The sequence below is a fragment of the Hevea brasiliensis genome, chromosome 13, assembly GCF_030052815.1.
Source record: "Hevea brasiliensis isolate MT/VB/25A 57/8 chromosome 13, ASM3005281v1, whole genome shotgun sequence".
Classification (NCBI taxonomy): domain Eukaryota; kingdom Viridiplantae; phylum Streptophyta; class Magnoliopsida; order Malpighiales; family Euphorbiaceae; genus Hevea; species Hevea brasiliensis.
In genome coordinates, this window is record NC_079505.1 from 88,632,570 (window position 1) to 88,647,637 (window position 15,068).

A 15,068-nucleotide genomic window follows, 5' to 3' on the forward strand; every position below is an offset into this window, starting at 1 on the left:
TTTCTTAATTATTCTAAAAATTCTTAAATAAAATATCTCAAACTTTTACTGTGGAATGGAGTATTATTGACACTAGTTGGATGCATTTGTTCCCATTTTCCCTGTTTTGATCGAAACAAGATGGATATTCTTTGCTTATAATATTAAGAATGTGCTTGTGGGAAAAGAAAAATAAAAATGGAATGATTCTTGGAGTTGTGCTATTCTTTAATAATGAAGCAGTCCAAAACAAATAATTGCAGGGGGATATGTAACCCCAATTGCTCAAGAAAAACACATGGGATCATAATTCTTGAAAATTAAAGAACAAAAGAAAGCGTTTAATTCCTTCGTTGGGTCAATATCAAAATCTAAGAACAAAGTATAAGTATTTGATCTTTCTTTTTCTATGTCAAATTATATATGCTTCATCTTAAAGCATACTTTCTAACCAAGAACAAGTTTGTTTTCAAGTCTTTTTTTTCTTCTAGAAATGGTTTTCTTTATTTGCTGCAATTATTGACTTTTCTTACATAATTTACTTAGAAAAAATTTTATTTAAATTTAATTTATAATAAATTTAAAAAATAAATATATAAAATTTTATTTATTATATATATAAATTTTATTATATATTTATATTTTGAATATATAATAAATTATGAAAAAGTAAATTTTTTTTAATAGGTGATTAAGTTTGGTTGGAGTGAAAAAATTGGAGGGAAAACACAAAATTAGGTCTTTGTTTATTAAAATAATATTTAAAAGGTTAAAGTCAATGCATTAGGTATCAGAAAATAATTAATATTTTACTATTATTTTTTATTTTTTATAATAATTAATTATAATTATTTTTATTTATATTATAAAAATTATTAGATTTTAATTTAATTGTCTTTAAAATTTCTGCAATTAGTTATTAATTTATGAATTAATTTATAATAGTTAAATTTTATTTATTATTCTTCAATTTATATAAAGACATTATATATATTACTCAATTTTAATTTATAGGCTCTTTTTGTAGGGGTAAATCAAACCCAAATTTCTGATTGATTTGATGTTTGAATGAGAAATTTTTAATTCAGATTTTAATTAATTATTCATGCATTTGTTCCTTTTCTTCATTGAGGAATGCCCTAGTCGATGCAAAAATTGATTGATTTGTAAATATAATAAAGGGTATATTATAAAGGCATCTTACTTTTTTCTTTTTAATAAAATAAAAACATAAACATAATATATGAGAAAGATTTCATGCATTCATTGGACCTGCAACTTTTCAGCTAACCTAAAGGAAAATCAACAAATAATAGACTATTATTAAATTATTAATAGGTCAAATTGGTTCTTTGGCCTTCTCTTAATCATGTTTAATGAGCTTAAATCTTAATATATATTGAACCTGAATCTACAATTTGTGCATCTTATTTATGCACTTATAAATTATAATATTTAAAATAAATTTCAATAACTGTCCTTCAACTTATATAGTTGTAATATTATAGTCTTTTAACTTTAAAATATAAAATAAAATTATTAAACTTTCAAATTTTATACAGTAAAATCTCTATAATTTTTAATTACTGATTTTTTAGTTAGAAATTAATGTGAATAGCTCCCGCATGACACTTAGTCAATATTTTTCTCTTATCTCTTATGCAAAGTATAAAATTATTTTATTTACATATAAAAAATTATTTTGTATATTGAGAGAAAAAAGACTCAATTTACACATGATTTGAGAGAGAAAAGGAAAATACTGACTAAACTCCACGCTGAAACTGTCCAGGCCAACGTCTAACTGAAAAACTAATAATTAGAGGTTAAATGGATTTTACTGTGTAAAATTTGAAAGTTGATGAGATTTTATGTTATATTTTTAAAATGAGAGACTGTAATGTTACAACTAGATAAGTTCAGAGATAATTTTTAAAATTTATCCTAATATTTAAGAATAAACCACATAAAAATATGTCTAATAATTAATAAATTAAATATATATATATATATGATACATGAATTTAAATATAAAAATTTAATAAATAATTAATAAATTTATGCATATAATTTTGAGTTATCTGTAACCACCGCCCAATATTTAACTATTCTGCTTGCCAACCTCACGGCTTACCAAACCTTGGCCATACCTAATATGGGTGGGCTGTAAAAGTTAATTTCACCCAATCCGAACCTAGAATCAGAACTTAGGTTTGGAAACTAATTCCAACCATGCATCACATATCTTTCATCAACCCATAAATTAAAGAAGGAAAAAACAAAAAAAAAAAAAAGCCAGCGTCTCATACACCAAATTTAATTTTGTGAGCTCCGCTCTTAATTAATTAATTAATTATAAAAAATGCACAATTGGCCAAAACTTAGTTTAAAATTATAGAATGGCCATATTTTAAATTACAAAGCTCAAGGAATCAATTAAACCAGATCATTGGAGCTATAAATTAATTCCATGGTTGCTAATTTTTTATATACCATGAATAAATATATATAAAAAAAATGAATTAATTAAAATATGTGAACACCATCAAAATACAAATAAAATAAAATAAAAGGAGTTTGTGTTAAAATTGGCTTGGTAGTTGAGTGGGTCATGCCATGATTACGCCAATGAAATTAAATTTATAAATATATAGTTAAGTTGGTTGCCCGCTAGTTGGATGTAGAAACTCAATAATCACTTAATTTAATGATGGATTAGCATATATAAATTGTTATTTAGCTGCCTCACCTGGGATACAAAATCACAAAACTATTACATGATATGGCAAAGACAATAAATTATTATATATTATTTTTTATAATTATATAATTTTTATTTATTATATTATAAAAATATATATTTTTATTGTAAGAGAATGAACATTATTTTTTAATATTCTTAATATTTTTAATAATTAATATAGAATCAAATGTTACTAAGTATGTGCATATGGAAAAAACACAAATCGGTGTTTGTGGTCAACATGCCCCAATCACCGTTAGCTTTAATGCTCTTTCATTAATTCTACACATTTTTATCAAAACGACAATATTCTTATATTTTTGGCGATATAAACAATCACTTTTCAACTACATGTTTAACATGTGGTGCTTATTCACTTGAGCAACGAGGCAACAACAAATTATCGAATACATTAAAGAGATTATTTTTTACGAAATAAACTCAATTTGCTCCCCATATATTTTAGGGATATCTAATTTAATCTATTTTTAACTTTTAATTCAATTTAATCATTCTATTTGTGATTTAAATTTAAATTGGCTCAATATATAACTAACGTATCACTTGGCGTGTGAGTTATTGTTATTTTTTTTTAAATAAGCTCAAATTGCTCTCTGTACTTTTTAAGGATATTCAATTTAATCACTATACTTTTGATTTAAGTTTAAATTACCCCATTTTATCATTTTCTAATTTTAAAATGTTATTTTTATTTTTTTACAATTAATTAAATAATAAAAATAATATTATTTAATATTAATAATTAAAATGAAAGTGTAAAAAATATTTTTATTTTCATATAATTAATTTAAAATTAAAAATTATGAATTATAACTAATTTTAATTATTTAAAATAAAAAATAATATTTTATATTATCTTCTTAATTAAAATTAGAAAATTATAATCAAATGAAATTAAAAATATAAAATATTATTTTTTCCATATTATTAATGAATATTAAAAATTTAAATAAACAAAATTTAACTAATTATAATTATTTAATTAACATTAAAAAATGATCATTTTTCAATTTGGTTCATTTATTTTTAATTAAATAATGAAAATATAAAATAATATTTTTTTCATACTTTCATTTTATTTATTAATGTTAACTAATATTATTTTTATTATTTAATTTAATTAATTAAAAAAATAAAAATAAAATTTTAATATTAAAAAATAAAAAGGGGTAATTTGAATTTAAACCAAATGTAAAAAAGTTAAATTGGACTCAAAAGTTAAAAATAAATTAAACTGAACATACCTAAAAAGTATAATGGCAAATTGAGCTTATTTTGGTTCGTGTATATTAATTGAGTCAATTTGAACTTAAATAAAAAATAGAAGGGTTAAATTAAATCAAAACTTAAAAATGAATTAAATTTGACATTCTTAAAATATACAGAGCATAAATTGAGTTTATTTCCTTATTTTGTTACTCATAAATATAATATTTATTTTTTATAATTTATTATATGAATGTAAAGAATGTTAAAATTTCATATTTCAAATATATTCAATAATTCTCTCTACTCTTTAAATATAAATTTTTAGGCACGTTTCATTTAAAATGTTTTAATTTGATGTGCCAAATATTCACTTGTGGAAATTGGGGTTATTTTTTTAATTTGAAAATATTTTCTAAAGATTAAAAAATAAAGTTTTATGTACACAATTATTAATTTTTTAAAAAATTTAAAAAGTAGTTTTACATTGTTTTTAACTATTTTTCTTTACAATTAAAAATTTTCTAACTATTTATTAAATAAAAAATAATAACTTTTCAGTGACCAAAATTATATTTTAAATTTTATATAACTACAATTAAATAATTAGTTAATACAATATTTATTCACAGTAATTATATTATTATAAAATAAATAAATAACACATATTATAAATTTTTAAAAATAAAATATATTTGAAACAATTTTTTTAATGATTTTTTATTATAAAGGATATAAATAATTTATTTCCATTTTGCAAATTACAAATTGTTTTTATTATTAATGGGTGGACATATTTTTAATATTTTTCATAAAAAATAAAATTTAGAGATTTTTTTAAATGAAAATAAAAAATGAAAAGTTGTTTCTCATAAATAATTAAAAATATTAAAAATAATTTAATTTTAAATTTAATATATCTCGATCGTGATAATTGCAAAATAATAAAATTATTTTTAATAATAAATTTTAAAATATTTCTTTTGAAGAATGCTTTTTTCCACGGTATGTCTGTTTGGCATTGCATTTGGAGGTCTAAAATTATTTTTATAAATAAAAATATCATTTTAGATATCATTTAAAAAAATAATTTGAAAATAATTATTTTATTATTTTAGTATTTTTATATTTAAAATTTATCAAAATTAATTTTAAATTATTATTTAATACTCTCTGATTAATATATTTAAAATAATAAATTTTTAAATTAATAATTTTTTAAATAATAATTTTAATAATAGTGTCAAATAGACCCTAAATCTCAATGCCAATAGGTAGCCCGCAAACCACTGGTAGTGGGTAGTTGGGAATGCATGCATAGAAGGGGATGAATGTTCATTCAAGCTTGTGTTCACCAGCTTCTTTCTCTTAAATTATCATATGATCATCATGCGTTGCTATCTCTCACCAACCCTTTAGTTTCATTTTTGTCAAGCTTTAACCATCCACTTAGTCAAAACCAAACCTTTTTTAATTATTTCATCTGTGTCCACATTATAAGAAATCTTGCAAAAGGAGGAGTTTTGGTGTTTTGGCATAATCCGTCATCATTTATTGTGATGTTTGTTTTTCTATCACCAATTCGATCGGTTTTAATTATTAATAGCAATTGGGTTTAATTAAACTTTAAACAACAACTGTTGGGTTTCTAATTCTCAGCTTTGTTTGTAGCTTCATTAATGGACCAATGCTGGAGCTGCACTACTCCTGACTGAGCTCTAGAGAGCAGCATCATATCAATTTCAAGGTGAATTTTCAAAGGGGTCATAAAGAGAGCATTTGCACCATGTGGGTGTCAAATCTAGATTTACAAGACACTATAGATATGGTCACAAATAGCAGTTTTCATGTAGGGCATGGTGGGAGCAATTGGATGGTCTCACATATGATGGAGACAAGGACTGACCATCTGCTTTAAATACGATATAAGTAGGTGCTACTATTTGTGAACTTGGGCTATAAGTTTGGTGGTTCAAGATTCTGTGGTAGGTAGCTGCCACTAAGGTAGTATAGTAAGTTTGAGTGTTGGATTTCATCCACTCATGCGTTTGGTGTAAGGTTCTCACTTCTTACACCTTCACTGCTCCAAGGTAGGACAAAAGATGTACGTCTTTGTCATATCGTCGGCGTCCTCTTATGGCCCAAGCAACTCTTCTTTTTACACATATATATTTGTTGTCCTTCCCGTCTTGACTTCTGTAAGTGACAATACTGGCCGTTATTTCCGAGATTTAGCCATACTGGAATCAACCAAATAGTAGTTTCGGCCTTTCACGGGCTAAAGGCCCAACTACACAAGAAAGTCCCAAGCATGGATAGCCCATTTGTAAGACATTTAGCTGGATTCCAAGGCTACTGTAATGCTTTCCTTGTAGGCCACATAGTGTTGGGCATGTTCCCAGATTTTGGGCCATCACAGACCGCAGTACAAGACTTATCAGACTACAGCATTCCCTGGATTGGGCATTCTGAGTATCACAAGATTGTTCCGGTTCAATCGATTTATCATTTTTTTTAATCACAGTTCAATCGATTTAACTGGGAATTAGTGTTTAATATATTATATAATTTAATATATTAATATTTATTTTTAATTGATATGATTTTAAATATTTTTTAAAAAGCATTTACATATTAAGGAGAATTAAACTAATATTGAAGAGAGCCAATAGTTCAGACACAAATTTCCTTAGAATAACACGAGAGTCAGCTCTTTTACAGAGCATTTGGACTTTTAACCACGCTTTGGACTCAGTTAACTGATCTCTCCATTTTGATGGAGGAATATCATCAAGTGTAAACTATGGGCCAAAACTATGCTTAGATTATTGTTGAGTATTGAAAAGTTCAAAAATCAATTCTACAAGATCAACATCAGGGACTTCTACTTGAAGCTCTTGAACTGGGAACGGAAAAGCCAAAAAAAGTTTGAAATTTATGGAAATTGGTAACTTGCAAAAATCAAATATGTTAACAACCTGATCCACAGGGGAAAAACCTGGAAAAGGAAAAAATATATTTGCTAAATATGCATTTCCTTATTCAAGCGCCACAAGCGTAGGAAACTCTCAAATTCAATTGTGTTAAGTGGTTCCAGGCAATTGGCAAGGCAAGCCCAACACAGGCAGTCCTAAGGAACACTGTTCCAGATATTCCTCTAGCAGCAAGTGTCCAACATCTTCAAGATAGGAGGAAAGCTCCCTTTCCTGAAGAAAAAGAAAATTCCATAGAGTGTTGATTTGTTATCCAATAATAATATGCATAATTTGTTAGTGGCACCTTTTAAACAGGGTGTCGAAAATAAATTCAGTTCAAAGTAGCATAAGCAGGCACACAGGCATGCAGCCATAACGAGTCTAAGAATGTGTGAAATTTTCCTTACTTCGGTCAAAGTTCTGGTTTCGATTGAAACCTTGTGTAAACTTACCAAAAACAATTCCACTATTTCATAGCCAATATTCAGTCCCAAAAGGAAATTAGAGATCTAGACAAACATATATACAAAAGGAGCATCCAATAATAGTGGTAGAATCATTTTGACTAATGCATAGATCAAATTTCACTAGGCTGTGAGTGTAATTAAACTTCATCTAGTAATTAAAATAGATAAATTGGCATTAAAAAGAAAACGCTTGATTGGGATTCATAACAAAAACATACAAGCCAGACCAGCGACCAAACACGCAGCAAATGAATAAATTCTCTAACGATCAAAGAAAAAAACACAAAAGCACTATAATGTCCCATTTGGTTCACAAAAAAATAACCCCTTTGTGAGTGTTTGAAAATTCATTTTTTTCTATTGCCATTTCTACAAACTAAGGAATCTCATTTCCATAGCCAAGCGAATCACCATTTCCCTTTTCAACTTGAAATCAAAACACAGAAATTGGATGGAAATGTTTATATTTTAAATGCTAGATCTTACCCATATATTTATTGGATTGTTATTAATTAAAATTAAAAAAATAATTCAAATAATTAAATAAAAATAAAAATAAAAAATTATAGTTGCAATTATAATAATTTAAATAATTATAGTAATTAAAATATTTTATATATTTCAAATAATTAATTAAAACTTATAATTATAAAAATTATATAATTATAATAATTATAATAACTAAAATAATTATAATTAAAATAATTAAAATAAAAAATAAAATAATAATAATTAAAATATAATGCTATTATTTTTTTATGTTTTCATATAAATAATTAAAATTAAATATTATAATTATAATTAATTATACTAACTAGAATGAAACATGGTAAAAATATAATTTTTTATATTTTCATAGACTTTAATTATCTAAAGTAAAAGATAAAATATACTATTTTTATTTTTATTTGTAATTAAATAAAATTAAAAAATTATAATTATAATAATAACTAATTCAAATTTAAAAATATAGAAATTATTATTTTTATATTCTCTTATAATAAGTAAAGTTAAAAAATAAAAATATAAAATATAAAAATATAATTTTAAATTAATTTTATTAAGCATAAAATAAATTTAATTCTTATTTTATATTTTATATATATAAATCAAACACTTTGAAAAAATCTTACTCCAATCTCATAATAATTCAAATATAAATAAAAATTTACTATTTCGTCGTCTATTTTGCACAATTCTGATTTTGCCAACCAAACGGTCCTAAGTATAATCAATCTTAACGTCAACATTTTCAATGGAAAAAATAATTGATTGAAATTGAAATTGAAATTGAAATTTTCGGGGAAAGATAACTGTGTAGCAGAAAGAGAACAAAGGCCATCTGATTCTTCATCCAAGAAGCTCTCTCCTTTCTCTCCATCGTCTCCTGTATGAACTGGTTCAGCTTCCGCGTTATTTTTCTTTCTAATTTATCATCCTCAGAAGCAGAAAAGAAGGGAAACCTGAAGGTTTTCATCATTTATTTATTTTTTCTTTTCATTTTTTTTACCGGTTTATTTGAAACGATGTCGTGTTATCTATATACATTGTCCCTCAAAATTGATATTTGAGACGGCTTCTCGCAAAGCTACGTTTACAAGCTTGTGACAGAGAAACCCTACCCTACCTGAATTTACCGTAGAACGGCCATTAGAAGCGATTGCTGAAAAAGAGAAAGGCGGAGGCGGCGGCAACCAAGATGTCGTCGACGCTTTTGGAGGTGACTCGCGCAGCTCATGAGGAAGTGGAACGGCTCGAGCGGATCATAGTGAAGGATCTCCAGAATGAGCCCGCGACGAACAAGGACCGGCTCTTTCAGAGCCACCGAGTTCGTAACATGATCGAAACCATCATGTCTACTACGCACAAACTCGTAATTTTCTGAGAGTCGCTTAATTAACAAAAATACGTTACTTGCTGTAGATTGTTGTTATTTAAGCTAATCATGCATTTTTTTTCCCCCTAAATGGTTGCGTCAGGTGGAGATTTATGAAGATAAGGATAGTGCAAGGAAGGACGAGATTGCAGCTCTTGGGGGCCAAACAGCAACAGGAACAAACGTGTTTAGTGCGTTTTATGATAGGCTGAAAGAGGTAAATTTTGATGTATTTCTCTTTCTTGATTGAGATTGAATGATATTTGTATTTGGAGTTGTGGTGTCGCTATTGATTATGAAGACTGTGTATGTGTGTTTGTAGATTCGTGAGTACCATAGAAGGCATCCAGCAGCACGCGTTGTTGATGCCAACGAGGAGCATGAGGCACTGCTTAAAGAGGAACCCGTAATTGAGTTCACTGGGGAGGTCTCTCTCTACAACTTGTATCACCTACTTCTTAATTTATCTGTAGCACACCTGTGTGAGAAATATGTTAAACCATTGGTAATCAGATAGAAAACTTGTTCTAGGATTTATTTCTCCTTTTATCTTTTAAATCTTAAATTTAAGTAAACAATTAAATGGTGAATATAATATAATGCATTGAGACGGTGAAATTCAGCGTCCTATTTCCAAAAGTTTGAGATTTTGCTGGTGTGCCACTTATGGCCACTAAAATATCCCTGTCCTTTTGTTAGGCATCGATTCTAGATTTTGCCTAATTGGGTTTTCTTCTCAGTTTCTTTTCTTTTCCTTATAATCAATTTGCACACGCTCTACATTTTATTATGATTTATTCTTGTGCATTGATTCTATCATGCTTTGGTGCTTTGATTTTCCATATAATCAAGAACTTTAATTTTTCTCCATTTTACACCATCACTGCTTTGCAATCTAGGTTATCAATAACTTATCTAGATTTATTTTTCAGGAAGCATTTGGGAAATATTTGGACATGCATGAGTTGTACAACCAGTTTATTAATTCAAAATTCGGGGAGCCTATTGAATACTCTGCTTACCTTGATGTTTTTTCACAACCACATAATATCCCTCGAAAACTGAAGTTAACAAGGTAATTTATCTCTCTCTTTTGCAAGCAGAAAAGTATTATTAGTTAATGGTTCAGCACTTCATTCACCCACATTCTATGTTGCAATTAATTCATCCAGGATAATATAGTTCTGTTTATGATTTAATTTTCTGCAGGCAATATAGGGAATATATGGAGAATCTACTCGAGTATTTAATTTACCTTTTTCAACGGACAGAGCCCCTGCAAGATCTTGATAGGATATTCTCTAAGGTTGGTTTGATATGGATTTTTTTAGGCTGTTTTGATGAACCAGTTGCACTTCAATGTCATTATAAATTCTATCTAGTTGATATATTTCTTGGATTTGGTCATGTGCGTTGTTTGACAATGAAGACTATTGAGGCAGGTTACAGCCGAATTTGAGGAGCAATGGGAAAATGACAATGTACAAGGATGGGAGAAGGATGTTAAAGAAAGTGGGCAACTTCCACCTCAGCATACTGTTATCGATCTTGATTATTACAGCACAGTTGAGGAACTTATGGAAGTGGGCCCTGACAAATTAAAGGAGGTAAGTATGTCTGTCTGCAGTTGTGTCCTAACGCTGCCTTTGTTTTGATTTCAGTTGTCTTTCCTGTTTATCAGTATATTAGTCATTAATAATTTGTTTGCCTGACAGGCATTGGTTGCATTAGGACTAAAGAGTGGCGGTACTCTTCAGCAGCGTGCAGAGAGGCTTTTCCTCACAAAGGTTTCTCGATTCTTTTACCCATTATTGAATCTGAGAAGTTAAAAATTGAAATCTGAAAATATGTCCCATTTATACTGTGTTTTGACATTCTAGTTAGACCGCTTATCATCTGATATAGGAGGGAGGAAATTTCCTTTTTGCTTCAGATTGATTCTCCATATTGATATGTGTCAGTGGCATACATTACTTTAATCTGGCAAATTTAACAGAAACATATCTGATTTTGTATCTGTTAATTACCCTTTCTTCTTTTTGTTTGTCCTCTTTCTGGATGGAACGCTGACTAGATTTTTTTTTTTTGGGGTTTGAAAGAGGGGGGGAGGGGGGGGGGGGGGGGAGGAAGAGAAAAGCTCATATTTTTTCAGGGTCAAAAATAGGCCTGCAATCTGATGTTCTGGAATTACTGTTCCACTAATAAAACTTTAAACATGACATAATGCCAGTTTATTTATAAATTCAATCCTTCTTCCCACGGAGCCTTTCTTTGATTGGACAGTGCCTCGTTTCCTGAATTTTGATTGTAGTACTGTTCAAATTTTGCATGAGTTTCCCATTAGCAAGTTAATGTGCTATTTATGTTATTCATTTTGTGCAGGACACACCACTTGAGAAGTTGGACAAGAAGCATTTTGCGAAAAGGTCACATGGATCAGAACAGAATGGAGGTGCACCTGCCTTAAAAGAAGTTGACAATTCAAAAGAAATTGCCCTGATGGAGGCCAAAATGAAAAAACTGTGTGATTTACTGAGTGAGGTAAGCTACTGTTGCAAAATTGTCCAATTCTCTCGATTAAGAGAGAGCACATTAAGATCTAAAGAGAGTCAGTACCTGTCAGGAGCTCTTTTTTTTTTTTTTTTTTTTGTCTGTACTGCATTGGAATTTCATGTGCATTTTTAGTAACCTTCTGAAACTACACTGACATTTTATTTTTTCTACAAGGTCTTACACGTGTGTTTTTCTTTTTTACCTTCTGCAGACTATTGTACAGACAAAAGAAAATGTTGTGAAGAAGCAGGCTTTGACATATGATGAAATGGAAGCAGAGCGTGAGGAGGTAAGTTAATAGAAGTCGGCACAAGTTCTGAAGTACCTTACCTATGGTGTAGATTAACTTCAAAACATGTCCAAATTTGTGCCGTCTTTGAAAATTCTTCATAGAAGTTGATGAAAGTTTTGAAATTTATCCCAATATTCTCCCTTGCCTGGCATTCTCCTAGCATATTGACAAATAGGCATTAGCATAATTGCATCTGGAAAATTTGTGTGATCCAATTAGTATGACACTTTATCTCGAAACTTTTCCTATCTCCCCCACGTTCTTGTTGTGTGATTATTATTGCTCCATAACTTTTCATATTGTAATATTTAGGATAGTTGAATCTTCTATTTACATGGTTATTTGATCTGAAAATATGGGGCAGGAAGAGATGCAAGCTGACACTGAAAGTGATGATGAGGAGCAACAGATTTACAATCCTCTCAAGCTGCCAATGGGTTGGGATGGAAAGCCTATTCCTTACTGGCTGTATAAACTTCATGGTCTTGGTCAGGTATCTTCTTCATGTTGGTAGCAGTAGCATATTAAACTATATTTTGTGTGCCAGTGTTTTAGTTATCCATCTTAGCCTCATATCTTCCCTTCTGTTTGGTTAATCTCTTCGCATTTATGTTATCCTAGATTCTATATTATAGGTTCTGTCTGTGGCCTGCAAGTTTAATATTTATGTTACTTCTTCTCAGGAATTCAAGTGTGAGATATGTGGGAACTATAGTTACTGGGGACGTAGGGCTTTTGAGCGGCATTTCAAGGAATGGCGCCATCAGCATGGGATGCGTTGTCTTGGCATTCCAAACACCAAGAACTTTAATGAGATCACATCAATTGAGGTGTGCTTTTGCAGGCCCTGTCCTTGGAATGAAGTGCTTCATTGTGGTGAATTTATTTGTTTGTTGGTACCTAGTGATGGTTTGTGGTACCGTTCTGGTAGTATTTACATGTGCAAATGGATCATATATGTGCTTTTCTATCTGCTTGATTGTATAAAATAAATTGACAATGGTAAGGTGTGATTGTAAATGAGGTTATAGATGACTGCAAAATATGTTTCATGGTATGCTGAAACTCCTTTTATAATTATTATTCTGACTCTTGATTATTGCCATCTTTTAATCTAAATTAAATGTTTTGCAGGAAGCAAAAGAATTGTGGAAAAAAATACAAGAGCGGCAAGGACTGAACAAGTGGCGACCAGATCTTGAGGAGGAGTATGAAGACAGAGAGGGGAATATCTACAACAAAAAGACATATACTGATCTGCAACGCCAGGGATTGATTTAAGTTTACAATACTGGTGGATGCCTGCCTCTGAGTGAATGAATTTTTGCAGTTGGCCCCCTTAACTGAGAGTAACCTTCCCAAGCCAAGGTGTAGTTCCAATTACAGTTCTTTGCATCATCTTAACCATGTTGGCCCTGACTCTGTAATACTGCAGTGTATTGTACCAGTATGTAGTCTAAAAATTTCACTATTTGAGGAATTGAAGCAATCCCAAAAGACGGATGAGCCTGAATTATAAATTCATTTACCTTTCCCTCTCCCCTGCCTCTGTATGTGTACTGCATACAATGTGATCCTCGGTCCAAGCAATTATGATAAAGCTAGTGTGGCAAATGACATTAATTTTTCTATTTATATTTGAGGTTGGTGTGGGCTTATTTTTTTTGTTAGGTCTACTTAATATGAGAAATAATACTATTTTCTTGTAAATGTCCTGGTCAGTAAGTTTGTGATGACTACCAAGCTTCAATTTTGAGTCGAAGAACATCTATATGATAGGCTTAGCTACTGTCCTTTTAAAATCCAATGAATATTTGATTTGCATTTGCCAAAAATAAATAAATATAGGATGCTTGCATCATTTGGTTTATCTCTACCTTTAAGGTCAATCAGAATAGTTTGTTTGTTTGGTTTTTCTGTAAATGAAAAATTTTTGAGTTTGGTTTTTCATATCTATTTATTCTGAGATTAATAAGCAGTCGCCATGTTACCTTACACGGGCAGCCAGTCAACATAAAATTTTTCATTAACTCATTTATTCTATCTTTTCTTTTTTTGGCTAAAAAATAAATAAATAAATAAATTCGAGAGAATAAAAGATAGAACAGCCCAAACGCTGCAACCTGCTCAAAGCATGGAAATACAAGAAAGCCAGAACCGTGAGTTGCTTTTCCAACTGATAAATCTTAGCACAAGATCATCAAACTGGCTTAACAAAGTCGACCATCTTAAACCACAGCAGCAATTTCTCAAGGAGCTTTTCCGTGAACACATTTCAGTTCTACAGGACTTCCGAATTTGAATTTATTGTAATTCCAGGAACGCTCAAACCCCATTTGAATTCCATCCTAAAAGCCTGCAGGGTTGTCCAGGAGGTTAATATCATACATAAAACCAACCTGTAAATTGGTCAATGAAGTTCTGAGATTGAATCAGGTGGCCTCTCCATAAAATCAACTTTCAAGGAAGACAGATTCAGTAGGAGGAGTCAAACATTTCTTGCTCCATTTGTTCAATTCGTAATGCTCTCTTGAATCCCAAAAGAGTAGTTCTGCTGAATGGACAAGAGGAGAAAAACTATTGGCATTGCTTCAATTGGCTGTGGCCTGTGAGTGAGTCTCTTAATCCCAACCATTATGCAATATGCATATTATGGATATAAAGAGTTCTATCAGTAATTATGGTTACTCAAGTATAACTATATATACTTTCAACAGTTATGCAAAGATGCTTGATTCGTACCATTGCATTGCACCTGTACAAAGACTCAGACATCTGACTTTACCTGGAACTCCTAGCTCTCTAGCTAGGAATCCTCCCTTAAGCCTCTCTGTTTGCGGGTATCATCAATTAAATGGCATAATTCAATCAGAAAACTGGAATCTGAAATTTCAGACCAAGGTTTTGAAGTATTTCTTTGAACAACTCAACTCAACTCAACTCAACTAAGCCTTTA

The 15,068-nt window shown here is 29.6% G+C and overlaps 1 protein-coding gene across 1 annotated transcript; it reads left to right on the top strand.

The window, feature by feature from the left end:
* Nucleotides 1-8,707: 8,707 nt before the first annotated feature.
* Nucleotides 8,708-13,752, top strand: LOC110635558 (splicing factor SF3a60 homolog). The gene is made up of 12 exons (XM_021784939.2): nucleotides 8,708-9,264; nucleotides 9,371-9,484; nucleotides 9,590-9,694; nucleotides 10,200-10,342; nucleotides 10,477-10,573; nucleotides 10,710-10,874; nucleotides 10,983-11,054; nucleotides 11,650-11,808; nucleotides 12,032-12,109; nucleotides 12,477-12,605; nucleotides 12,796-12,942; nucleotides 13,247-13,752. Exons 1-12 carry the CDS (start codon nucleotides 9,091-9,093, stop codon nucleotides 13,391-13,393), a joined length of 1,530 nt encoding a protein of 509 aa, XP_021640631.2. The 5' UTR covers nucleotides 8,708-9,090; the 3' UTR covers nucleotides 13,394-13,752.
* The last annotated feature ends 1,316 nt before the right edge of the window (nucleotides 13,753-15,068 follow it).

What these genes read in the sequence shown, in the direction of transcription:
- LOC110635558 (XM_021784939.2), top strand. Translation starts at nt 9,091, where the DNA reads ATGTCGTCGACGCTTTTGGAGGTGACTCGCGCAGCTCATGAGGAAGTG. An exon ending in TAATTGAGTTCACTGGGGAG is followed by an intron (nt 9,695 to 10,199) that starts GTCTCTCTCTAC and finishes TTTATTTTTCAG; the next exon opens with GAAGCATTTGGGAAATATTT. An exon ending in ATGAGATCACATCAATTGAG is followed by an intron (nt 12,943 to 13,246) that starts GTGTGCTTTTGC and finishes AATGTTTTGCAG; the next exon opens with GAAGCAAAAGAATTGTGGAA.